Genomic DNA, 27,411 nt, shown 5'->3' with positions numbered 1-27,411 from the left:
AGCTATTTTCTTACAATAAGCCTTGATGTTAATGAAAGACAAATTTTGTCTGGCTGGTAATGTCACCCAAGAATGAAACCACAGTAATTGGAGAAATTTGGGTAATTGTGTGTATGAAAATTAGCATGTTTCTCTTAGCAGCATGCAATAGAACCGTTACTAGATAAAAATGTGTTCTTGAACACATCCAAAATGTAGACACTTAATAAGGGTTTCACCAAATGAATTGAAGATAACCTAATGATGCTCTTTTTTATAAAAGACATTTTTCCCATTCTTATCCTTTAGCTTAATTTTTTTTCACAAGTATATTTTGGCTGTGGTTTATCTCCTGGCCCACATCATGGTCAAAATTTCAGATAATTTTGCAATGACTACTTTGCTTTTGTAAACAGTGCTGTCTTTTGGTTCACTTTGTTCCTGTTGGCCAGGCCTATTAGAAAGTATTTGGACTGTACTAATTCTTGGCAATTCCAGTTTAGAATTTGGTGTGTGTGCAGATAAGATTGTATCTAAGTGGTTTCTCCAAAACTCACCCCTGGTTTTAAATGCTTTTGGGAACGAACCAGCTGTATATGAACTACAGCCAGCTCAGTTCTGAAGGCCTAGATTTTCCAACCCAAAGAAACCTAGAGATCATCTAATCAGTTCTCCTAGCCAACATAAGAATCCCCTCTAAAACTTCTCTGGCAGAATAGAGACATTGTCCCTACAGAGAGATTCCATCCTCAAGCTTAAAAAGTTTACAGCAATGGAAGGAGTTACGTCACTCACTACATAAGTATCAATAATAGCTGATAACTTATATTATTGGTTTTATAATTATCTTTGTTAATTACATAATATGTAATTTAAAATGTATAGGTTTGATAAATACCAAGTTAATGAAAATAGTTGAAATTATATTCATAGCTATTATCAATTTATTACATTCTATCCCATAGGCTTAGTTTTGCCCTTTGGAGCAACATGAAATAGACATACTGCTTCTTCCCTGAGAGCACTGCCTGTATTTACAGTCACCTGCCCTGCCCACTCTCACCCCACACCCTGTGACAATCTGTTATCCAAGTTCCTCTTACTCTTCCTTATGTGATACGGGTTCCAGACCTTTCAGTGGTCTCCTAGCTCTGCTGTGTGCACACACACCAGTTTATCAATGTTGCTGTTAAAACCGATACCCGGAACTGGACATTAACCTGCATATGGTTTAACCAGGACAGTGGACCAAAGACTAGTCCTTACATTGATCTGGATGACTGAGACCCTTTCATGCCTCCAATTTCTTGCCTATGCAACTGACAAGGTATTGGGAATTCATTTTGGCCTTTCTGAGGATAGGGTGTCTCAGCCTCAGCACTGCTGACCTTTGGGGCTGGGTAACTGTTGTGCAGCACTGCCCTGTGCTTTGTGGGATGCTTACCAGAGTCCCTGGCCTCCACCTACTAGAGGCCAGTAGTGTGCCACCACCACCCCTTCACCAGTCGTGACAGCCAAAAATGTTTCCAGACATTGCCCGATGTCCCCAAGGGAACAGATCACCCTGATTGAGAACCACTGCTCATGGCCCTGGCATATGGCCCTGACTCATGCTTTGCTGTATACTTGTGCATTGCCACTGATGTATCCAGCTTTTCTTTTTCCTAATTATAGGGCCTTGAATTTTTCCAATTTGTTACATCTCGTACTTCTATTTCAGCTGTAGGAAATACACTAAATCTAGCTTTTGTACTCCAACATATCAGATATCCCTACCCGCTTTGTATTATCTGTACATTTTGAAATATGCCTTTTCTTTGTCCAAGTGACTCAGATACTGAGTAAGGCAGGGTCAGGCAGAGGGGCTGCTGTAGACTGCCCTTCAGGTTCATGTCACCCTTCAGTCATTACTCAGCAGAAATTTGGGAAGCCAGCTTTCGTAGGGTCTGCTTACCTGGTTGTTTATTGAAATCCAAATACTACATCTATCAAAAAAGGAAAAATGGTTCATTTTCATGACTCATTTTTAAGGAACCAGTCTCATCAGTTGATCACTGATTTTTCCCAATTGCTTATATATTATCTATGTATTAATTCCTTCTAGAATCTACCCAGTATCTACAACACTTATGATGATTGTCTTATTTGAAAATCTATTTGCTATTTTTCCTCGTGATTTTCAAAGGCTACTGAGAGTAATTTTGTTACATTTATCTCAAAAAATATTGAGTGCTCACTATGTGCAAGGCACACTTCCACACTTTTAAGTTCTCTCAGGACTTTGGGATATAATTGATAAGGCCTAGACACCTGATTTCATTAAAGGTCGTTAAGTTCTTATTTGTAACTCTGTTAGCTGTCCCTAACTCTGTTAGGTGTTTATGCTCTTCTAATAGTAATTTTTTGTAGTTCTCTTTTCAAACTGAATTACTAGACTGCTTAACAGCCATTTATTGGCCATATGCAAGCATTGGCCAAGCTCTGGGGACAGCAGTAAACAGGCCCCAATTCCTGCCTTCACTGAGTTGGTCAGATACTTCTACCCTGTTTTCCTTATCCAGGGGAGGGGAAGGAAGAGAGGGAGCGGAAAACTGATGTGCACAGCCGGTGTCCCAGGTGTGCCTTATGAGGTACCTGACACACATTATCTCAATTTTTATCAAAACTACGTCGATGGGAATTGTTATTACTCTTACTAAAACAAAAAGAAACGTATTCATTTAAAAAGTCAATTTTACTTTGTAAACTTTTAAATGTTTTTAACAATTTAAAGAGACTCAAGGTCTGAAGTCACAGCTGAGACAATCTGGAAAAGCCACCTAGCTTTTGCCAATTTTATTTTCATAGCAATACTTTGATATCAGTTATATGATAGTCCTTTTTTGTTTTGCTTTGTTTGGTTGCTTGTTTATTCACATTATTTCTCTTCAGAAACACCCTTATTAAACATACCAAAATTTACCATGAACCATTTGCACACTTGTACTTTGCCCTCCAGTGGGAACTGCTGCGGCCTCCTGAGATGTTTTTGCTGCACTGGCATGGAAACCATTTGGTTTACCTGTAATAATTGGTGCTGTGCATACCATTTTTTATGTGGCTGTATTCCGAACCAATTTTTAAATTTTTTAGGATAGTAAGTTATTCTCTGTGGTCTGACTACCTTTTGGCAGTACATCACTTGTTTTGAAATCTTTCACACTCTGATATTATCTCTTCCTTAGGCTTACATAGCCTTAAATTGGCTCTAAGAAATGCTGATTTGGCTTTATTATTTTTCTATTTGCATTATCAATACAGACCAAGAATATCATACTTTTCTTAGAATCTTGTATGCCAAAAAATACAGATGTGGCCCTTGGAAGTTCTTTGGAAAAGCTTGAGTTTTCTTATTTCAATCATGAGAATATAATATCTTTCAGTCTTCTTAAAATTTCCCTAAAATTTTGTGCATTAAGCAGCCATAAAATATTTTCTAATCTCAATTCTTAAATAGAAATGTTGTATTATTTCAGAAAATGTTCAGACTGATTTTTTTTAAAGCCATCTGAGATACCCAAGTAGTAGAATCCTTTCAAGCACTGGTTACTGGTGATGAATTTTGTTTTGTACTGTCACAGAGCTGGAAATTTTTGGATTCTTTTAGTTCATCTGATTTAGGTTATAAATTATGATGGTTGTTCCTTCTTACCCCCAACCTGACAACTATTAACATGATGTACACTCATTTTAAAATAGTTTTGCAGTCTGTTTTCTCTATTGAGTGGCTACATTGTGTTATTAAATGTGTATATTTATATCGAATACAGATGTTCAATAATATATCTGTAATGTACATATGTGTTGCTAAATGTAGATACAGAAGAAACTATATGGAGTCTGATAATTAAATGATTATTAAATGATACTTGTAATGAAAGTCTGCCCCAAAAAGTGACCAGATTTTTATTGGGGTTGCTGTGTATCTCCAGGAAGAAGAGGAGGGGTCAGAAGACGATAGCAATGTGAAGCCAGACTTCATGGTCACTCTGAAAACCGATTTCAGTGCACGATGCTTTCTGGACCAATTCGAAGATGACGCTGATGGATTTATTTCCCCAATGGATGATAAAATACCATCAAAATGCAGCCAGGACACAGGGCTTTCAAATCTCCATGCTGCCTCAATGTATGTCATTTTGGTGGTGGTGGTGAAATGTTTTGGTAAAAATAGCTCACTTAAATATTATCTTAGCCTTTGTATCTAAATAAATTAGCTGATAAAATACAAGTGACTACCTGGGGTGTATCTGGATAAAACAGTGATTTTTTTTTAAATTTCTTTTTTTATATGCTTCAGCCTATGTTATTTGAGGGAACTTTTGAGTCTTGTTTAAACAACCAGACGTTCTCTCTCTAAAGGGCATTGTGTGGTTCTGTACATCACAGCCCATCACTTAACACACGCTGAGCACAGATGTCATCTCTTTCTTTCAAAGAAAAATATGACAAAGTGCCGTGGGATTTCACAAGGGCTAAGAATTCCCAAGTAGCAGGAACCCCCAGAAGCTGGATCTGTTGCCAGCATGTTTGGCTTTCAGGAAATGGAAAACATGCATTTCCGCGCCCCCTCAATGCTCTCAGCAGTTTCTGCATTTACTTGCCTCCCCTTTCTGCACAGCTCCTGTTGAGTTACACATTCATTACATTTATGACAACTCAAATTTAACTTAATTTCCTTGCAATGCTTCCTCTCTCTTAGACCTGAACTCCTGGAACACCTCCAGGAAATGAGAGAAGAAAAGAAAAGGATTCGAAAGAAACTTCGGGATTTTGAAGACAACTTTTTCAGACAGAATGGAAGGTAGTGCCTGTCTTCCCCCACCCTCCCTTCCCCCCCGCCGCACCACACACACCCATCCCTCTTGTTTTTCTGTCAGATCTGTGGAATGCCTTCAAAGGGGGGACTCTTCTGCATCCTCCCTGTAACCTGGTCCTTGGGTTTGTGCCCAGGGACACTTAGAGGTTGACTGTGAGATGATGGGATTTGTGTGGACCTCCCAGAAGAAATGCTCTTTGGGTAATGCCCAAGACTAATGCAGATTCAGCTGACATTTATGAAATGAACCTGTCCCATCAAATTCTTATCTACAATGAGCAGCAGGAAGCTGCGTTTCCCGCTGGTGGTGGCACCAACGCTTTTTTCTTAAGAAGCTAGAGGTTAGCCAAGCGGCCGTAGTGGCACACCTGTAGCTCTAGCTACTTGGGAGGCGAAGGCAGGAGGATTGCTTGAACCCAGGAGTTTGAGGCTGCAGGGAGCTGTGGTCTGCTACTGCACTCTATTCTGGGCAATAGAGTGAGACTTCATTTCTAAATAAAAGGAGCTAGAGAAACAAGGGAAAGAGAGATCTAAGTATTACTGATTTTCAAGCTCATTTCAAAAATGAAGGTGATAATTGCCAAGTTTAAATGAAAAATATGTATGAAAATCAGTAAGTCGGCCAGGCGTGGTGGCTCACGCCTGTAATCCTAGCACTTTGGGAGGTCAAGGAGGGTGGATTACATGAGGTAAGGAGTTCAAGACCAGCCTGACCAACATGGTGAAACCCCATCTCTACTAAAAATACAAAAAATTAGCCGGGTGCAGTAGCACAGGCCTGTAATCCCAGCTACTCGAGGCTGAGGCAAGAGAATCACTTGAACCCGGGAGGCCAAGGTTGCAGTGAGCTGAGATCACGCCACTGCACTGCAGCCTGAGCTACAGAGCAAGACTCCGTCTCAAAAAAAACAAAGAAAAGAAAAGCAGTAAATCTACCTGGTTGATGGGCTGCCTCTCGCCAGTGAATTTTAAGGCACAATTTAAGTCTTTCATGTTTACAAGCAACAGCACACAAAACATCTTACCGAAAGTCACAGTAGGAGCCTGAGGAAAGAACCAGGAACAGATTTGCATCTCTTACATTGGAGTTAGGTTTTATCATTTTAAATTGGATTTAACCCAGATTACTGAAGCTATGTAAGTATTGTTTCTCTTGAGTCCTCTTTTATACTTCTTGAAAGTTTGGGGAAATAAAAGCACCATAAAAATTAACTTTGTCATTTAAAATATATTGTATTTCAGTTTAGTTTAACAATTATTGTATGAATTTACTTTTAGGATCTCTGATTTGGATATGTCTCATATATTTTTATACCTAAACACTTGCTTTTCATTTCCCACCCATTGCACAGTATTTAGAAAATATAGGTAAGCAAATTTAAGTAGTAATTCCCAAAACAATAATAACCAAAGACAAGTCAGAATTAATGTTTTGATGTGTATCTTTCCAGTCTTTCATCTAAGCCTATTTTTTGGCTTATCCTTTTTTATATTATTCTAAGTCACATTATGCACAGATATCTTATACATGTAGAATTATGCAAACCACCCAGGTTTTAAGAAAATGTCAATGGAGGACGTTAACTTAATTGTCAAAAAAGTTTAAAACCATGAGGGACTTAGGAGATAAGCTCTGGTTCCATGACTTCGTGTCTGAGGAGAGTGAAGCCCCTCAGAGTGCAGTGGGGGCCTGCGTGCCAGATGCTCCAATTCCTGAGCACCTGTTCCTTGCCCTGCCCTCTGCTGAGAAGCCACTAGAATCCTTTCCTAGAACAAGGCAGGGTATGAATAAGATCAGTTTATTTTTAGGTCATTGAACAAATCAAGCCCCATGCTATCCTCCTTACCCACATTTGCCCTTTACTAATAAAGGCAGGAAGCCTATGGTTGAATGTTTGCCATGTGCAATTTCCCATAAAACACAAAGCAGCAGCGCACCGCGTGGTGGCCAAGAGCAGGCAAGTTATCTGATTTCCTGTGCTGGTTTCATCATGTGTAGTGTGTAGAAAATGGCTCCATCTCATCAAGGTGTTATAAGGGTTCTATCAGATCATGGGTACAAAGTACTTAGCACAGGGCTTGACCTATAAGCTCTCAAATACTTGTGCATATAAATATTATGTATGTAAAGTTACTCAATAATAAAGGCTTATTATAATAGTATTATGTAATCCAGCTGCTGAATTCTAAGACAGTTTTATAATAAGTAGGAGTATTAACTATCTGTTTTTGAAAAAAAAAAAACTAAGTTGTGGACCAGTTGCTAATTAAAAATTTAAAATTTCACGAGATGAAATATATAAGAATGAGAAAACATTAAGTATGAATAAAAGATTTTGGTGTATGAGAGCTCAATGTGAATTCATACTTAGCAGAGAGAATTTCTGCATTTCTTAGCCTTCTTACCATACAAGATGCCAGATTAACTATATAAAAACTCAGTTGCATGTTGCCTTCTGGGTGAAACATTTTCATCACTTGTCTAAATCCAGCCCCAGTCTTGAGACCAAGGGCCACTCGGCAACACTGATTCTACAAGTTGATAAACTGCAAAGTTTCTAAACAATGATAATTTGCCCGATGAATAGTATCTAGCAAAGACAGAAAATGATCCTTAGACCCCTTTTTCCTTTATTTGCATTAGAAATGTCCAGAAGGAAGACCGCACTCCTATGGCTGAAGAATACAGTGAATATAAGCACATAAAGGCGAAACTGAGGCTCCTGGAGGTGCTCATCAGCAAGAGAGACACTGATTCCAAGTCCATGTGAGGGGCATGGCCAAGCACAGGGGGCTGGCAGCTGCGGTGAGAGTTTACTGTCCCCAGAGAAAGTGCAGCTCTGGAAGGCAGCCTTGGGGCTGGCCCTGCAAAGCATGCAGCCCTTCTGCCTCTAGACCATTTGGCATCGGCTCCTGTTTCCATTGCCTGCCTTAGAAACTGGCTGGAAGAAGACAATGTGACCTGACTTAGGCATTCTGTAATTGGAAAGTCAAGATTGCAGTATGTGCACATGCGCACGCGCGTGCACGCACACACACACACACAGTAGTGGAGCTTTCCTAACACTAGCAGAGATTAATCACTACATTAGACAACACTCATCTACAGAGAATATACACTGTTCTTCCCTGGATAACTGAGAAACAGGAGACCATTCTCTGTCTAACTGTGATAAAAACAAGCTCAGGACTTTATTCTATAGAGCAAACTTGCTGTGGAGGGCCATGCTCTCCTTGGACCCAGTTAACTGCAAACGTGCATTGGAGCCCTATTTGCTGCCGCTGCCATTCTAGTGACCTTTCCACAGAGCTGCGCCTTCCTCACGTGTGTGAAAGGTTTTCCCCTTCAGCCCTCAGGTAGATGGAAGCTGCATCTGCCCACGATGGCAGTGCAGTCATCATCTTCAGGATGTTTCTTCGGGACTTCCTCAGCTGACAAGGAATTTTGGTCCCTGCCTAGGACCGGGTCATCTGCAGAGGACAGAGAGATGGTAAGCAGCTGTATGAATGCTGATTTTAAAACCAGGTCATGGGAGAAGAGCCTGGAGATTCTTTCCTGAACACTGACTGCACTTACCAGTCTGATTTTATCGTCAAACACCAAGCCAGGCCAGCATGCTCATGGCAATCTGTTTGGGGCTGTTTTGTTGTGGCACTAGCCAAACATAAAGGGGCTTAAGTCAGCCTGCATACAGAGGATCGGGGAGAGAAGGGGCCTGTGTTCTCAGCCTCCTGAGTACTTACCAGAGTTAAATTTTTTTAAAAAAAATCTGCACTAAAATCCCCAAACTGACAGGTAAATGTAGCCCTCAGAGCTCAGCCCAAGGCAGAATCTAAATCACACTATTTTCGAGATCATGTATAAAAAGAAAAAAAAGAAGTCATGCTGTGTGGCCAATTATAATTTTTTTCAAAGACTTTGTCACAAAACTGTCTATATTAGACATTTTGGAGGGACCAGGAAAGGTAAGACACCAAATCCTCCATCTCTTCAGTGTGCCTGATGTCACCTCATGATTTGCTGTTACTTTTTTAACTCCTGCGCCAAGGACAGTGGGTTCTGGGTCCACCTTTGTGCTTTGCGAGGCCGAGCCCAGGCATCTGCTCACCTGCCATGGCTGACCAGAGAAGGTGCTTCAGGAGCTCTGCCTTAGACGACGTGTTACAGTATGAACACACAGCAGAGGCACCGTCGTATGTTTTGAAAGTTGCCTTCTGAAAGGGCACAGTTTTAAGGAAAAGAAAAAGAATGTAAAACTATACTGACCCGTTTTCAGTTTTAAAGGGTCGTGAGAAACTGGCTGGTCCGATGGGATTTACAGCAACATTTTCCATTGCTGAAGTGAGGTAGCAGCTCTCTTCTGTCAGCTGAATGTTAAGGATGGGGAAAAAGAATGCCTTTAAGTAAGTTTGCTCTTAATCGTATGGAAGCTTGAGCTATGTGTTGGAAGTGCCCTGGTTTTAATCCATACACAAAGACGGTACATAATCCTACAGGTTTAAATGTACATAAAAATATAGTTTGGAATTCTTTGCTCTACTGTTTACATTGCAGATTGCTATAATTTCAAGGAGTGAGATTATAAATAAAATGATGCACTTTAGGATGTTTCCTATTTTTGAAATCTGAACATGAATCATTCACATGACCAAAAATTGTGTTTTTTAAAAAATACATGTCTAGTCTGTCCTTTAATAGCTCTCTTAAATAAGCTATGATATTAATCAGATCATTACCAGTTAGCTTTTAAAGCACATTTGTTTAAGACTGTGTTTTTGGAAAAATACGCTACAGAATTTTTTTTTAAGCTACAAATAAATGAGATGCTACTAATTGTTTTGGAATCTGTTGTTTCTGCCAAAGGTAAATTAACAAAAGATTTATTCAGGAATCCCCATTTGAATTGGTATGATTCAATAAAAGAAAACACCAAGTTATATAAAATAAATTGTGTATGAGATGTTGTGTTTTCCTTTGTAATTTCCACTAACTAACTTACGTTCTTCATGGAATGGAGCCCAGATGAAATGAGAGGAAGCCCTTTTCACACTAGATCTTATTTGAAGAAATGTTTGTTAGTCAGTCAGTGGTTTCTGGCTCTGCCGAGGGAGATGTGTTCCCCAGCAACCATTTCTGCAGCCCAGAATCTCAAGGCACTAGAGGCGGTGTCTTAATTGGCTTCACAAAGACAAAATGCTCTGGACTGGGATTTTTCCTTTGCTGTCTTGGGAATATGTGTTTATTAGCACATGCCAACAAAATAAATGTCAAGAGTTATTTCATAAGTGTAAGTAAACTTAAGAATTAAAGAGGGCAGACTTATAATTTTCATAAGTACTTTTATTGTGTTCAGTCTGGCGTAAACATTGAAATAGATGTTTATATTAAGTATGATATCATGTTTCATCTTTGAATCATTTAGTTCAGATTCACTTTCTAAGACTTGTAGGTGCAAGATTTAGGATAAGGGACAGCTTAGAAGTTTTTCAAGATAGTAGAAGTTTGTCCTGTGCTGCTTTAAAAAAAATAATAAAAATTTTAAAAGCTAGCACACTTTTGGTGACCTCCCAAGTGAGGGAAAATTTCCGTGAAAGACCAAATTTCAAACTGGAGTACTAATAATTATTTTTTTAATTACCAGCTAGGATGTTGTCAGCTGTTAAGATTTCTTCCATTTGCCTACCAGTTCAAAGTCAAAAGAAGATTATTACTCATTGCAGGGATCAGTGATGTCTCTGTAACATCAGTGTAATTTTTGCTTTGTCTCATAATTCATTGCTTGGGTGGCAGCGGAATAGCCTCTTGCAGGGTGTGCCTGCTCCCAGGTGTGACATTTCCAGCCAAGGACAAATGCCTCAAAGCTGTGTTGTGTCATAAATGCCGCACTAAGGTGTCCCAAGACCAGCAGTCTTGGAACCCCGAGGGCTGAGCATTTGTAAATGTGGTTGAGCTTAGAATTCCTTATAAGGTGAATATTTAGGTTTGTTATCAGCATAAAGGGATGGCCATGGTGCTAATCAAGCTGGTTCTGCCCAGGGGTTGCCTAGTTCTCAAGAGACAGAATTGGGCCCTGTGTCCAGAACTAATCACAGAGTTTAACTTTTTGGATAATTTTTGGTTTTAGAGCTTTTTAATCTGATAAAGATGCCATTTTCTTAAGAGTAACACCTTATGCTTTTGGTGGTATATTTATTTATAGTTGAACACCATAAACTGCTAACAGCTTTGTGAAAGCTAGCTGTAGTCTAAATTCTGTTTTGCTTTCAAGAGGGGTCTTCCTGACACACTGCTTGCTAGCTTATTTTCCCCTAGTCAGGGAGAGGTGGTTTCTGCACCAAGATCAATGCCTCTGTGATATTTTTTCAGTAGCCACTTAGTTAAATCAATGAGGAGGGACAAACTATACTACAGTCTTGAAGCACTGTTTCCTCTGAAGCTCTTGTGTTTGACAGAACTCAGAAAGTGCTTTCCTTTCCTTCATTAATTTCCTTTTACTGCTTTTTTTCCACTTGACACTCAAAATATACTAAAGAGTAGACTGGCTAAACATATTTTCAAATTTTTATATATTCAAATTGTGCACACTGGCTCTACTTTAAGTGGTGACCAACACAGCACACACCAAACCATTGTCACGTATAAATGCTGGGCACTGCACAGTGGCACTGGCCACTTTCCCAAGCAGAGATCACGTGTGTGCCTCAAAACACAGGTTTGGCAAATCCTCCAACTGAAAACACCTATACAGTCATGAAAATCTCCACAAATAATAGTTTTTGTAAAAAATATGGGCTCCTAACAATATTTACATGACATGTAAGCAGAAGGCATTTGAAATTACCATTGTCCTTTTTAAAAATGTAAACTGAACAAAAAACATTTTATACATGACTATTTTGTATAAATGTAAAATATTTTAAACTATGAAAGTGCTAGAATTTTTGACAGTGGCATCAGGATCAGGGTCTGACCTTTCCCTTCTTTAAGTAATCCTGTGACTCCCTGGAGCCCCTCAGAAGCCTCCTGAGGATTAAGTTTTGTTGTTCTAGCTTCAGGCAGGGCACTGGAAGGTGATGCGAGCTGAGCATACACTTCAGGCATGTCCGTTTTGCAGCTAGAAAAATGGGCTTGTGCTCTCATGGCTCAGTTGCCTTTAAAAAATTCATAGAAAGCACTGGAGAAGTGCAGAAATGAGGGAATTAAAGCAAATTTTTAAAAATTAAGTACATCTCCCAAGCCAATGAGGCCATCATGAATAAATACATTAGCCATTTACTATTCTGAAACTAGTAAGGCCACCAGAGAACTGAGAGACTTGCAGAAACACACATTTCAGTCGTGTGGAGGGAGCACCTCACCCTTTGCACTGCCTGTTCCTTCCTATCCCTGGCCAAGTGTGCCCTCCTCGCTCAGGCCTCGAATAGCCTGGAGAGTTGGGCAGCAGGAGCTCCATGCCTCACCTGACAGCTGGGGACACAAAGCTGCCATGGTGGGTAGGCATGCAGTGTCCTTCATGTGCTTCTACACATTCTATAAGTGACAGAAAGTAACCATTAGAAATATGCTAAGCCTGAAATTAAAAAATAAAAAAGGCTGGAATAAGGTCCTAGTGCTAAAACAAGGATTCAAACTCAGATCTGTCTGACTTCCGAGTACAAAGATGCAATACTGCTAACACAGATGCAAGTTAATGCTGTCCTGCCAAAACTGAAGCTCACCCTGAATAATTTTGGTAACTCTGGGCTCAAGTAATAAAATTTGGGCAGAAATGACAAGCTATATTTAGTGATTCTCACTTTCTTTAATCTTCTGATGTTGCCTCTTTTGAGGGACCAGAAAGTTACACAAGCCCAAGTACACCAGGTTCCACAGCCTAGTACAAAGCCTGATGTCCTCTGAACCCCCCAACAATGTCTTCACTTCTAATCCTATCATAATTTGCAGAACTGTGAAGTACCTGAATGGAAATTTCAGAATGGAGACCCCTCCCAATGGCCTTACTACCTCTTCCAGCCATGGATTCTGAATCCTGTAAGACAAAGTACATCAGAGTCATCCCTGACTGGGTCAGCTCACCAAGGCTATATATACACAGAATTTCACATTCAGTAAAAGTCAAAATTCCCAAATGCAGTCTTAGAATCCTGGCAGGCACACAGACAAATGGGGCTTGGCAGGTCTGGGATTGTTGACAGCTTGGTCCTCACTCTTCCCCTCCAGCCACAAGGCTTAGACAGCAAGGGTGACTCCGTGTTATGCTGCAGCTGCCCGGAGACAGGGCCCAATGCAAACCTCAGCAAGAACTCAGTTCTGACACCAAGAAGATCCCCATGTTACTATGAATTCTGAAATTATAATCTTTTAGATGTCTGGATTTTTCTTTAATTTCTGTAAAGCAATTCAAAGATGCACAGAAATCTTCATGTCAAGCTTCTGATCCTACAGCTTTGAGTATTTCTTGGTAAGCCATTTTGAGGCACTATGATTTTCTATAACTTTTAAATAATTTAAAATTACCAGACAAGATGAGACGAAGGGGAGGGAGAGAGTAAAGGATACATTCCTCCGTAGTGGCAGAAAGCAGTGTGGCTCAAACTTGGATGCACATGCGCCTGCCTGGGGATCTTGTGCTGTAGCTCCAGGGAGTGCCTGATGTTCTGCATTGCTGACAAGCAGCCAGGTGCTGCCGTGTTGCTCGTCCAGGGACCTCACTTTAAATAGAGGGTGCAGACTGCATCCTGGGTGTTTGTGAAAATGAGCAGCTCCACCCATTAATCCAAAACCCTGAGTTAACAGAGACCAGCACATTTGACAACACCCTCGGAGGCCGAATGCTGCCTCAATGCTTGAGATGCAGACAGATGGCTCAGCTGTACGATTTGGGTTACTTACCCTCCAGAAATCTGTTTCTTTTTCTGAAAAGCGGTACCCATGTAATCAGGTGATTACGAAAATTTACTTGGATGACTGTAAAGTGACCACACAGTAAATCCTTAATAGATGATGGTAGGTGGGGTGGTTACTGTCATCAGCCATCAAGGCAAAGATTCTTCCTATCTTGAAGTCCAGCAACACATTCTGAATCCCTGCAAAAAACGAACTGTATTTCCTGGTATCATTTCCCCCACCATCACCCTCTGATCCTTGTTTGTGTGAATCAGAAAGAGAATACAAGTTATTGCTAGCAGGATGAGCAAAGTTCCATGGGAACATCATCCCATTCTCTTGGGGGAATAAGATAAATTGTGACTATTACTATTTTCCAGCAAATCACATCAAAACTTGTGCCACCTTCTTAGAAAAATTAATCCTTGCTAAATTCCTTCTCTCACAGAGCAGGGAAAACCCCTCTAAGCCCACTTCTCCCCAAAACATTTTGGGAGGTCCAGATCTGCTCCAACATGTAAAAAGAATAAACCATTGAGATGGCAGCTGAGACCAACATGGAAATGCCTGAGCTGTGTGGAGTGAAGGAACAGAGTAACCTTTGGATGGATTTCAAAGTCACTTAAGTGTCCCAAAATTTCTGTCTCAGGGTGTATTTTTAACAACTGAAAACTAAACGTCCCCTTGGGAGGGGAGTTGCTCTGATTTTGGCAGCTCCTAATCAACATACTAAATTTCATCGAAACCTGTGGCCAAGGCTGACATTAAGAAGGGACCTGGGGTCCTCCACTCCCTCATCAACCCGTACAGGGGACAACCTGAAGGTGCCATTGCCGAGGCCAGCAATAGGGCAAGCTTTCCCATTCAGGTGACTTTGCAGTCTCATTGAATGAGGCTTTGCGTCCCTCCTCTCATTACCTCAGACACTTAGAACTTCTAGGTCTTTTCTCCAATCTGCCAGTGACTTGAACTTGAGAGTCCCTGAACCTGGTTCACAAACATCTGAGTTTCGGAGAACGCCCAGGCATGAAAGGCCAAGAGACTCATTTTTTAACCAAAACAAGACGCTTGGGCTGTGGCAGGTCAGCTCTGTGGGGACCAGAAGCCAGTACCTAGTTGGCACCTGCTGCCGACCTTCGTCCTCAAGAACACCAGCCTCTTATGACCCAGTAGGGAATGGGGTTACAGTGTTTCAGAATCTGCTCTTGCTTTCTGATCCTCCTAATCCTGAAGAAAAGGTGACCACGAAAGACTAATCTGGTTTAGTGTTTGGCTCCATCTGAGGATGTGTGGGTGTGTATTTTAATTCTTGTTTAAGTTTCTCAGTAAGTTCAACACCAGCAGGAGCTGAATCAGTAATTATCATAGACTGTCTCCAACTCTCATGGGATTAGGCCCAGGAAAATCAGCTTTTAGAAGATCTGAAGACCATGTGATTGTGTGCCCTGCCAAGTATCCAGCCACGCTGGAGGGGAAAAAAAAAAATGACATCTGGATTAATTTTCTTGGTGCTACACATAACTAAGGAGTACACACTCCATTATTTTGGGAGGAAATAAAGCACCAAAGCCTGGACTAGCTAATCCATGGGAGAGGCTGTTATTAATACAGATCCAAAGAGTCTGCCCACACTGTAGTGGATGCCTCTTCCAGCACCTATTCTGTTGTATATCCCAGTATCTCACTGCACAAGTAAAGGGCACTACAGATGTTAATGCAAATCCATGCCTGATCAGTGTGGACAAGCAGCCCTGCCTGCATCTGAGGCAGTCTGTGTTAGCATCCCTAAGGAGAGAACTGTAGTCAGAGAGCAACATTTGCCACCCGCTCCATGGGGCTCTGCTCTCATGGGATTCATTCATCACTCATTACCAAAAACCTGGATTGGAAGGCACTGTGGTAGGTTCTGTGTCACTTCCCACTGGAGAACTGCCTTGGTCCAAAATCAGTAGGATAATGTTCACCGTTTTTGAAGAACACAAGGACCTGCTCTCTTTGTCCTCTTCCTTATCACAAACTCCTGTTCTGCTTTGTGAGATCCTGTTCCCCAACAGAAGTCTGTAAGTGGAGCCCAGGAATGGTCCCTATCAATACTCCACAAAGGCACCTCAAAAATGGAGACATTCACAGAGCAGAGTACTCATAACTCATGGAACCTCTGCCACTAACGAAGTTAAGTTAAAGGTAACGTAGGCATCACACTTAGGCACTTTAGAGATATAGTTTAAAATTTGCTTGGTTACATTTTAAGAGTCAAAGACGACAAGACGACCAACACACACATTTCTCATTAAAAGAAAATAATGAAATTCTGAAGAGTAGCTTTGATTTTAATGAAAGTATTTGTTTTTCCTCCAATACTTCACCCTAACATGAAGTATTCTATTCATTGGGTTTCACTGCAAACATATTTTGCTATTCCAGTGTATGCCTCCCTTCACTTTAATCTCTATCATCTGATTAACTACTATGTGTCCATTAATTCCAAACTATGATTCTGGGAGAAATAAACAGATACTAAGCAAAAAAAAAATTTCCAAAGGACGGGGGATTCCGTGGAAAACTAAATTTGAGAGGAGGTGGAGGGGGGGGAGGAAACGAAGGAAAAGAAGAAGGGGAAGAATGAGAAGGAAGAGAAGAAGGAGGAGAAGGAGGAGAAGAAAAAAGGAGAAGGAGGAGGAGAGGAGAAGAGGAGGAGGAGGAGGAGAAAGAAGGAGAAGGAGGAGGAGAAAGAGAAGGGGGGGAGAAGGAGGAGGAGAAGAAGGAGAAGGGAAAGAAGAAGGAGGAGGAGGAGAAAAAGAGGAGGAGAAGGGAAGGAGAAGGAGGAGGAGAAAAAGGACAAGGAGAAGTAGGAGGAGACAGGAGAAAAAGGAGAAGGAAGAGGAGGAGAAGGAAGAAGAAGAAGAAAGAACTAGTAGTCGTTGTGCAATAAAGTTTAACTTTCTTTAAATTAGAGACAGCCAAACTTATATAATACAAATCTCCTTTTTCTTCCTTATTCAAAGTATTTTTCCCACAGGAAGATCTGCTTTTTGCCAACTATTGAGGCCTCAATGCTTACTCATTCCTACTGCTGAGAACACAGAGCTGCTTGCTGAGGAAGGGCCCAACTGTGTGCTGATGGTCTCCCAGGGCCCATGGAGTGGCCTGATGACTTACCTGCCTGCCCGAAGAGGCCCTTCACTTTACCCTATGTCCCAAGATTGTACAGCATGACTGTCTGGGGAGGTGGAGGGGCACAGAGGATTTGTACTCTCATATCTAGCCAGAGACAAAGCCTGGAATCCCAATATTTACTAAAAGCCTGTTGAAATACATGCACTGTGGGATCCTCAATCAGACCTTGGGACAGACATCAGTGGAAAACCTGGTAAAATCAAAAAAAAAGAGTGAAGTTTCATGAATAGTAATTTCCCAATATTGGTTCCTTGGTTTGATAACTATACCATGGTGCTATGTTAACATTTGGGGATACTGAGTGAAAAATCAAATAACTCTGTATTATTTCTGCTACTTTTCTATAGATCTAAAATTATTCAAAAATAGAGTTTCAGAGTGATATTAGCAAGATGGTGGAACAGACAATCCCCCAGCATCACGTCCCTGACAAAAATACAATTAGAAACCATTCAATGACAAGAATACCACCATGAATATACCAGAACTCAGAGGGGAAGCAGAGAAACCACCAAGGCACACAGAATTGAGAGAAGCCATGACAGGTAGGATGAACAGTCATTTAACACTGTGCCACCCCTTCCCCTAAGCTGGCATAGTACCACTCACAGAGATTTTCCCTAGACCCATGGTTGCTAGTGAAGGAGGGAATTGGAGGTGAATATTCGATCTCCCCACTGGTCTAGGAATCTTCATGCGAAGTCCATTCTGGTCCTATTTGATCAGAACCATTGGGAGTGTCAGGAAAGCTTAACTACTTGGGGTGAGCTGGAAACAATGACCTGGGTGTTCATCACAGAAAGCTGATCTCAGCACTCTGATCAGTGGGGATGCCAAGTTAAACAAACTGGCCAGGACCATAGTGCCTCAGGGGCACAATCCAGAGGAAGGCCCAAATCCCCAGCTGGGTTTTCCACAAATCCCAGGTGCGTGAGTGGAGCCTTCCTCTAGCTCAGAAACAACTAAAAGGTCGAGATTAAGTTCCAGTGCCCATTTAAGTCTTCCCCAGACTGGAAAACAACGGCAGGGCAGCAGTGTTGTTTCAGGGCAGCATTTAAACTCTGGTATTTGCTATAAGTCTTCCCCAGACAAGGAAACAATGGCAAGGCAGCAATTTAGTTCCAGAAAGTCATTTAATTTTTGATATTCACTGTGCCTTGCGAGACTGGAAATGACAACAGGGCAACAAGTTCATTCCAGTACAGTCGTTTAGTTCCGGTGCTCAATATAAGTCCTCCCCAGAATGGGAAGTGAAATTTGAAAAAAAATCCAGAAACAAAAAGAGACAATGACAAAGAAATAGAAAAAATTAAAAGAAATCAAAGAGAAATCCTAAAACTAAGAATACAATAACTGAACTGAAAAACTCCTGAGAAAGCTTTAACGGCAGACTTGATTAAACAGAGGAAATAATTAGCAAGCTTTAAGCCAGAACATATGAAATTACCCAGTCAGAGGAGTAAACAGAAAAGAGAATGAAAACAGTGAAGAAGGCCTACAAAAAATTATGTTACACCATCAAGTGTACGAACCTCCATGTAATTGGAATTCCCACAGCAGACAAGGAAAAAAAAGGCCTAGAAAGTATATTTAAAGAATGAATGGCTGAAAATTTCCCAAATTTAGAGAAAGATGAACAGCATCCAGGTACAGAAGCTGAGAAGTCACCAATCAAATTCAAATGAAAGAGGAATTCTCCCCAAGGCGCATCACAATCAAATTAGCAGAAATCAAAGACAAAGAGAAAAAAACTCCAATCAGCAAGATAAAAGAAACATATCACATCCAATACAGCTTTCAGCAGACTTCTCAGTGGAAACCCTACAGGCCAGGAAAGGGCATGATGTTATATTCAAAGTGCTGAAGAAAATGTCAACCAAGAATACCCTACCCAGCAAAGCTATCCTTAAAACACAAAGGATAAGAAACACAAACATACATACAAAAGCTGAGGGAATTAATCAACACCATACCCATTTTATAAGAAATGCTAAACAGAGTTCTGCAATCTGAATATAATGGGTGCTAACATGTAATAGGAAAACATCTAGCTGGATATGGTGGCTCATACCTGTAATCCCAGCACTTTGGGAGGCTGAGGTGGGCGGATCACTTGAGGCCAAGAGTTTAAGACCAGCATGGCCAACATAGCAAAATCCCATCTCTATTAAAAAAAAAAAAAGTAATAAACAAGACATCTGAAGGTATAAAACTCACTGGTAAAAGTAATAAAACAGACAAAATCAGAATAATACTGTAAATGTGGAAAGTAAACCGCTTATATCACAAGTCTGAAAACTAAAAGACAAAACTATTAAAAACAATAATAACTGTACAAATTGGTTAAGGATAGGCAATATAAAAACATGTAAATTTTTTAACAAAAAGTCAAAATGTGGGGGGTGGATTAGACTAGAGTTTATTTTTCATAGTTTTCCTTGTAATAAAAGTTAAATCATTATCAGTTTAAAATAACCTGTTACAATTCTTAGATGTTTTTGTAAGCCTCTTGGTAACCACAAAGCAAAAACCTATAATAGATGTGCTAAAAATAAAGAGCATAGAATCAAAACACGTTACTAGAGGAAATCACTTAATCACAAAGAAATATAGGAGGAAAGGAAAAACAGAAGAAAGGATCTACAAAACAACCTAGAAACAAGTAACAAAATGGCAGTAGTAAACCCTTAACTATCAATAATAGTCTTGACTATAAAGGGATTAAATTCTTAAACTAAAAGACATCCAGAGGCTGAATGGATTTTTTTAAAAAAATACAAGACCAAAGTCTATGCTGTCTATAAGAAACTCACTTCACCTATAAAGACACCCAGACTGAAAGTGAAGATATAGAAAAAGATATTCCATGCAAATGAAAACCAAAAAAGAGCAGGAGTAGCTACAATTATATCAGATTAAGAATGATTAAAAAAAAAAGACAAAAAGGATCCCTTTATAATGATAAAGGGGTCAATTCAGCAAGAGGATGTAACAATTGTAATATGTATCCAACACCAGTGCACCCAAATATATAATACCAATATTAATAAACCTAAAGGGAGAAACTGAATGCAATACGATAATAGAGGACTTCAATAACTCACTTTCAGCAATGGGCAGGTAATTCTGACAGAAAATTAACAAGGAACATTGGAGTTAAATCGCATTTCAGATCAAACAGACCTAATAGACACTTATGGAACACTCCATCGAACAGCTGCAGAATACATATTTTTCTCAAAAGCAAATGGAACATTCTCCAAGACAGACCCAATTCTTAACAAATTTTTATTTTTATTTATTTATTTATTTATTTTTTTGAGATGGAGTCTCGCTCTGTTGACCAGGCTGGAGTGCGGTGGCACGATCTCGGCTCACTGCAAGCTCCACCTCCCGGGTTCACTCCATTCTCCTGCCTCAGCCTCCCGAGTAGCTGGGACTACAGACGCCTGCCACCACACCTGGCTAATTTTTTGCATTTTTACTAGAGACGGGGTTTCACCGTGTTAGCCAGGATGGTCTCGATCTCCTGACTGTGATCCGCCCACCTCGGCCTCCCAAAGTGTTGGGATTACAGGCGTGAGCCACCACGCCCGGCCAACAAAGTTTTAAAAGTTGAAATCATATCAAGTATCTTTTCTGACCACAATGGAATAAAACCAGAAATCAATAACAGAAATAATGTTGGAAACTGTACAAATTCATGAAAATTAACATGCTTCTGAACAATCAATGGGTCTATGAAGAAATTTAAAAGGAAATCTAAAAATTCCTTGTGACAAATGAAAATGTAAGCACAACATACCAAAACCTATGTGATACAGCAAAAACAGTTCTAATGGGGAAGTTTATAGGAATAAACACCTCCATCAAAAAATAGAAGCATTTCAAATAAACAATCTAACCATGCATCTCAAGGAAACAGAAAAGCAAGAACAAACCAAACCCAAAATTAGTAGAAGGAAAGAAATAATAAAGATCAGAGCAGAAATAAATTGAGACTAAAAAAAATACAGAAGAACAAAAGTTGTTTTTTTAAAAAAATAAGCAAAATCAACACACCATTATGTAGACTATTTAAGAAAAAAAGCGAGAAGGCCCAAATAAATAAAATCAGAGAAAAAAAAAGAAGACATTACAACTTATACCACAAAAATACAAAGAATCATTAGGACCATTATGAACTATATGACAACAAATTAGAAAACCTAGGAAAAAAAGATAAATTCCTAAATACATACAACCTACCAGGATTGAACTATGCAGAAATACGAAACCTGTAAGACCAACAATGAGTAACAAGATTGAACCAGTAATAAATCTTCCCATCAAAAAAAACAAATCAAAACAACACAAAAAAACCCAGAACCTGACAGATTCACTGTTGAATCCTACCAAACATTTAAAGAAGAGCTAATACCATTTCTATCCAAACTATTCTAGAGAATTAAAGAGAAGGGAATACTTCTATGAGGCCAGCATTACCCTGATATCCAAACCAGACAAGGATATAACAAAAAAAGATCTGATATCTCTGATGAACATAGATGCAAAAAATCCTCAAGAAAATACAAGCAAACTAAATTCAACAACACATTAGAAAGATCTCACATGATCAAGTAAGATTCATCCCAAGGATACAAGGATAACATACACAAATCTATAAACGCAATACATCACATTAACAGAATCAAGAAAAACCATAAAATCATTTCAACAGGTGCTGAATAAAGTATTCACTAAAATTCAACATCCCTTCATAATAAAAACTCTCAAAAAACTAGGTATACAAGGAACATACTTTAAAACAATAAAGCCCATATATGTGGCAAAATCCTGTCTCTACAAAAAATACAAAAATTAGCTGGGTGTTGGGGTGGCTCACAGCTGTAGTCCCAGCTACTCAGAAGGCTGAGATGGGAGGATTGCTTGAGCCCAGGAGGCAGAGGTTGCAGTGAAACAAGATCATACCAACCACCAGACTCTAGCCTGGGTGACAGAGCAAGACTCTGTCTCCATAATAAGAGGAAAACTGAAAACATTTCCTCAAAGATCTGGAAGAAGATAAAGATGCCCACTTTCACCACTTTTATTCAACACAGTACTAGAAGTCCTAGCCAGGGCAATTAGGCAAGAAAGAAGCGGCATCCAAATTGGAGAGGAAGAAGCCTTGTTCTTCCTCTCACAGGCAAGAACATGTATCCTTGTTCACAGGCAACATGATCTCATATTTAGAAAAATCTAAAGACTCCACCAAAAACTATTAGAACTGAAAAATTCAGTACAGTTACAGGATACAAAATCAACATACAAAAATCAGTAGCATTTCTATACACCAATAGCTAACAATTTGAAAAATCAAGAAAACAATCCTATTTACAATAGCTACAAAAAATTAAATACCCAGGAATAAATTTAACCAAAGTGAGGGATCTCTATAATGAAAACATAAAACACTGATGAAAGAAATGGAAGAAGACAAAAATAAATGGAAAGATTTCCCATGCTCATGGATTGAAAGAGCTAATACTGTTAAATATCTATAGTACCCATGGCAATCTACAGATTCAATGCAAGCCCTATTAAAATACCAATAAAATTCTTCACAGAAATAAAAAAAAACTATTCTAAAATTCGTATGTATCACAAAAGACTCCTAATAGCCAAAGCAACCCTGAGAAAAAAAAGCTGAAGGCATCACATTACCTGACTTAAAAATATACTACAGGCAGGGCGCGGTGGCTCATGCCTGTAATCCCAGCACTTTGGGAGGCCGAGGCGGGCGGATCATGTGGTCAGGAGATCGAGACCATCTTGGCCAACACGGTGAAACCCTGTCTCTACTAAAAATACAAAAATTAGCTGGGTATGGTGGCAGGCGCCTGTAGTCCCAGCTATTTGGGAGGCTGAGGCAGAAGAATGGCATGAACCCAGGAGGTGGAGCTTGCAGTGAGCCAAGATAATGCCACTGCACTCCAGCCTGGGTGACAGAGCGAGACTCCGTCTCAAAAAAAAAAACTACAAAGCCATACGAACCAGAACAACATGGTACTGGCATGAAAACAGGCACATACATAGACCGATAGAACAGAATAGAGAACCCAGAAATAAATTCACATGTTTACAACCAAGTCATTTTTGACAACGGTGCCAAGAACATACATTAGAAAAAGGACAGCCTCTTCAATAACTGGTGCTGAGAAAACTGGATATCCATACGCAGAAGAATGAAACTAGATTCCATACCTCTCACTATGTATAAAAAACAAATCGAAATTGATGAAATTAAGACCTGAAACTATTATATAAAACTACTAGAAGAAAAACATTGGGGAAATGCTTCAGGACACTGGTCTGAGCAAAGATTTTTGGGTAAGACCTCAAAAGCACAGGTAGCAACAGCAAGAATAGATAAATATGATTACATAAAGCTAAAAAGCTTCTGCACAGGAGTGGGAACAATCAACAGAGTAAAGATACAACCTACAGAATGGGAGGAGATATTTGCAAACTGTCTATCCAATAAAAGATTAACCAGAATGTATAAAGAACTCAAACAATTCAAGAGTAAAAAAAAAATGTGATTTAGAAATGGGCAAATGATCTAAATAGACATTTCTCAAAAGAAGACATATAAATAGCCAACAGGTATTTGAAAAAATACTCAATATCACTAATAATGAGGGAAATGAAAATCAAAACCACAGTGAGATACCATCTCATCCTTGTTAAAATGGCTGTTATCTAAAAGACAAAAAATAACAGACACTGGCAGGAATGCAGAGAAAGGGGAATGCTCACACCCTTTGGTGGGAATGTAAATTAGTGCCAGTATAGAAAACAGTATGGAGATTCCTCAAAAAACTAAAAATAGATCTACTATATGATCCAGCAATCCCACTACTGCGTATATGCCCAAAATTTGAAAGGAAATCAGTATGTCAAAGAGACATCTGCATTCCCAAGTTTGTTGCAGCACTGTTCACAATAACCACGATATAGACTCAACCTAAGTATCCATCAACAGATGAATGCATAAAGAAAATGTGGTCTATAAACATGAGGGAATATTATTCAGTCATGAAAAAAGAATGAAATCTTACCATTTGCAGCAACATGGATGGAACTGGAGGTCACGATGTTAACTGAAATAAGCCAGGCACAGAAAGACAAATATTGCATGTTCTCATTCACATGTGGGAGCTAAGAAATTTGCTCTCATGGAGGTAGAGAATAGAATGATAGTTACCAGAGGCTGGGCAAATACTAGGAGGAGAGGGATAAAAAGAGGTTGGTTAATGGGTACAAAAATAACAGTTAAATGGAATAAGCTCTATTGTTTGATAGCACAATAGGGTGGCTATAGTTAATAATTTATTGTATGTTTAAAAATAGCTAGAAGATTTGGAATGTAACCAACAAAAAGAAATGATAGATGTTTTGATATCTTAATTACCCAGATTTAATCATTATGCATTCATTGTATGCTTGTATCAAAATACCACAAGTACCCCATAATACGTACAACTATGTACCAATAAAAAAGTATTCAAAAATAAAAAGCTTATTAATAAAAGAAAAAAAAAGTCTTCTGAAAAAAAGAATTCTACAGAGAAGGATCCCCTAAAGGGTATGAAGTCCATCCCTCTCTCAGTGTTTTACAAAGGGGCCTGTCTTAGTCCAGTCAAGCCACTATAACAAAATGCCAAACACTAGGTAATTTACAACAGAAAATCATTTTTCACAGTTCTGGAGGCTGGGAAATCCAAGATCAAAGCACTGGTGGTGTCTGGCGAGGGCCTACTTTCTCACAGATTGTGCCTTCTTGCTGTGTCCTCACATGGTAGGGAGGGCAAGGCACCTCTCTGGGTTCTCTTTTATAAGGGAACTAATACCACTCATGAGGGTTCTGCCCTTATGATATAATCACCTCCCAAAGACCTCACCTCCTAATACCATCATCTTGGGGGCTAGGTTTCAACACATAAATTTTAAGAGGGAAACAAACATTCAGACCATAGCAGTGCCCACTGGCATCTTGGGCAGGATAAAGAGGAATTGTTCTATGCAATGCAAGGCATTAAGCATACCTGGTTCCTGGCTACTAACTACCAACAGAGACCTCCAGCTTCACTTGAGACCCACTGCAAATGACATGAGAACTGCACTGATCACTAAATTGCACACTGGCAGCAAAACAAAATTCAGTGTGATGTCTTTGCAGATACGTGGAACTCGGTGCGATGTCTTTGCAGATATGTGGTCAAAGAAGTTACCTGCCACATTACAACATTCCTTTTTATTTGGCTACTGAGCAGCCTTAGTCCAATTTGTTGCCCATCTCTAGCAGCTGGGCGTAACACAGATTAATGGTCAAGTCCAGGTCCCACTATTTTGTGATAATGAGCAACTATTTTCTCTAATTAATTCCTTCATGTGAAAAACTGGGATAACGGTAATTCTAAGTACTGAGAGCTTATTATGTGCTAAGCGCTATTCTATATGCTTTCCATTAATTCATTTAATCCTCACAACAACTCCATGAGGTAGGCACTATTTCTGTTCTCATTTTGAAGAGGAAGAAAATGAGACATAGGTTAAGAAACCTGCCCAAGGTCAAACAGCTAGTAAATAGCAGAGCCAGGAGGACCCTGGTAATGGCAATTAAACTAGTTAGTGCATAGCAAATGTTGGTGCAGGATCTCATATGGGTCTGGTACACTGCACACAATTAATACAGGTTAGTTATTATTAGGTCGAAACCTTAGTATTAATATCTACTTCTGTGGGTTAATCTTAGTTAAAACTTGATTTTCTTACCTCTGAGGCAAATAAGCCCAAACAGTTGTTCTCTCTGATTCAACATCAAATTATGACTCAAGTTCCTCCTAACACTTCAAGAAGGTTTTTCACTCTGTTACTGTAATTTTTGCAAGTCTGGTCTCATAAGGATTGGTAAGTTTTTTTCTGTAAAGGGCTAGATAATATGTTAGGCATTGTAGGCCATCCAGTCTCTGTCATGTATCCTTCCATTTTTAAAGTTTTCAACCCTTTTAAAATGTAAAAACCATTTTAGCCCATGGGCCATAGTTTGCCAACCCCTGCTCTCTGGGATTATTAATAAGAGTACCATATAAAACATCAAGAGACTTTCACATGGAGTAGATGGAACTATCAGAATTTTCTAATTGCCTCATTACACTGTCATTGATCCCCACCCACCACAATAAAGTTGCCAGATAATTTCATTAAAGTGGTAAATGACTAAAACAATGAAGAAGCATCTGAAAGTTTTCAGGGGAGGGAAGGTTGGTAGGTGGGTAGGCAAATCCAGAAATGCCTATGCAGAAGATTTAAGTCTTCTAAAGCACTGGTAATGAAGGGGGAAAGGAAACTATCTTAGAAAAATCATAGTGTTTTAGAAGCAGCACAAGATTTCATTCATGCAACAAATCTTTAGAAATATGTATTGGGTATCTCTATGTTCAGGCACTCTCTCAGTAATGGAATTATAAAATTTTAGAGCTCAAAGTAACCTTAGAAATTATCTGATCCAATCTCATTTCATGGATGAGAATTCTGAGGCCTCAAAGTTAGTTAAAATAATTTGGCAATTTCTGTGCAAAATTAAATGTAGTGGGGTTTGTTTTTAACCCCTCAAATGTAGCACTTATGTAGATTATTAAATGTTTGTTGAATGGAGCTTATTAATGGAAAGCTCCTATTCTCTTTACCACCTTTAAACCACCTTTTTAATCTGGCAAAACAATACATTTTACTTGCTTTACCAATTTACTTAAAATCCTTTCTTTTTTTTTTTTTTTTTGCTGTGTCTCACAAACTTTTGGTGTGCTTAAATGGCCTAACAATCACCAATCACTAAATGAACCAGTCTCTGATCCACCTTTAGTGTCTCCTTCTCCCTGCAGGCTCCTACCACCTCCACTCACTCCCCCTACCTCTCCTCAGACACTCTTCTCTAGTTCTGCTGCTGCCACTGTCACTGCTGTCTCAGCTCCTGTCTTTCTGCTTCAGTCCTTCCCACCTCAATACCTCCAGATTTAGACCATCCACATTTTCCTTCTTAAGACCCGGCTCAGGTCTTATCACCCTCAGGTTCTGAACATTGAAACAAATCCTACTTGGCTACTACTAAAGTTCCAGTGTTAGGCTAGTTCCTCAGCCCCAAATCTACCTTCTTTCTCCCAAGTCTTACTTACCATTATTTACTATTATTTGCCTATTTCCTCTGATGTTCCCTTCAAATTGTTCTTGGCTCTTGCCTAAATATGCCCCAATGTTTGAGCCTTTGCTAAAGCATCCCTCTCCATGAGAAACACCTTTTCGTCCATCCCAACCTTCAAAAACTTCATTCTTCCTTAATGCCATCTGCTCCTTGCCCCTGCCTTCTTCTCCATTTCTGCAGCACTTGGCTCTACTTTCTTATGCAGGAATCAAATCTGACCTTCTATTAGATTATCTGAGTATATGACCTAATGCTTCTACTGAA

The 27,411-nt window shown here is 39.6% G+C and overlaps 1 protein-coding gene and 2 long non-coding RNA genes across 23 annotated transcripts in view; 1 reads left to right on the top strand and 2 right to left on the bottom strand.

The window, feature by feature from the left end:
- FAM13A (family with sequence similarity 13 member A) overlaps nt 1–9,786 on the top strand; it is a 379,627-nt gene extending 369,841 nt beyond the window's left edge. For all 21 annotated transcript variants that reach the window (XM_063809674.1, XM_063809673.1, XM_063809676.1 and 18 more), the window contains 3 exons: nt 3,951–4,147; nt 4,721–4,822; nt 7,482–9,786. In XM_063809674.1, the coding sequence (XP_063665744.1) occupies nt 3,951–4,147; nt 4,721–4,822; nt 7,482–7,608 (426 nt within the window). In that variant the 3' untranslated portion in view covers nt 7,609–9,786. The remainder of the gene's footprint in view (nt 1–3,950; nt 4,148–4,720; nt 4,823–7,481) is intronic.
- On the bottom strand, nt 7,449–13,924 carry LOC134809894 (uncharacterized). Its single transcript, XR_010156639.1, has 4 exons — nt 13,731–13,924; nt 12,796–12,867; nt 9,105–9,205; nt 7,449–8,308 (listed from the first exon to the last, which is right to left on the bottom strand). It is a non-coding gene; the product is annotated as an uncharacterized LOC134809894 (long non-coding RNA).
- Nucleotides 13,925–16,990: 3,066 nt separating this feature from the next.
- Nucleotides 16,991–25,878, bottom strand: LOC134809895 (uncharacterized). The gene is made up of 3 exons (XR_010156640.1): nt 25,722–25,878; nt 24,005–24,167; nt 16,991–17,091 (listed from the first exon to the last, which is right to left on the bottom strand). It is a non-coding gene; the product is annotated as an uncharacterized LOC134809895 (long non-coding RNA).
- Between the last annotated feature and the right edge of the window lie 1,533 nt (nt 25,879–27,411).

The sequence above is a fragment of the Pan troglodytes genome, chromosome 3 (genome assembly GCF_028858775.2).
Source record: "Pan troglodytes isolate AG18354 chromosome 3, NHGRI_mPanTro3-v2.0_pri, whole genome shotgun sequence".
NCBI classification, from domain to species: domain Eukaryota; kingdom Metazoa; phylum Chordata; class Mammalia; order Primates; family Hominidae; genus Pan; species Pan troglodytes.
The sequence above is the reverse complement of the archived record's forward strand: the minus strand, read 5'-3'. Positions and strand labels throughout refer to the sequence as shown.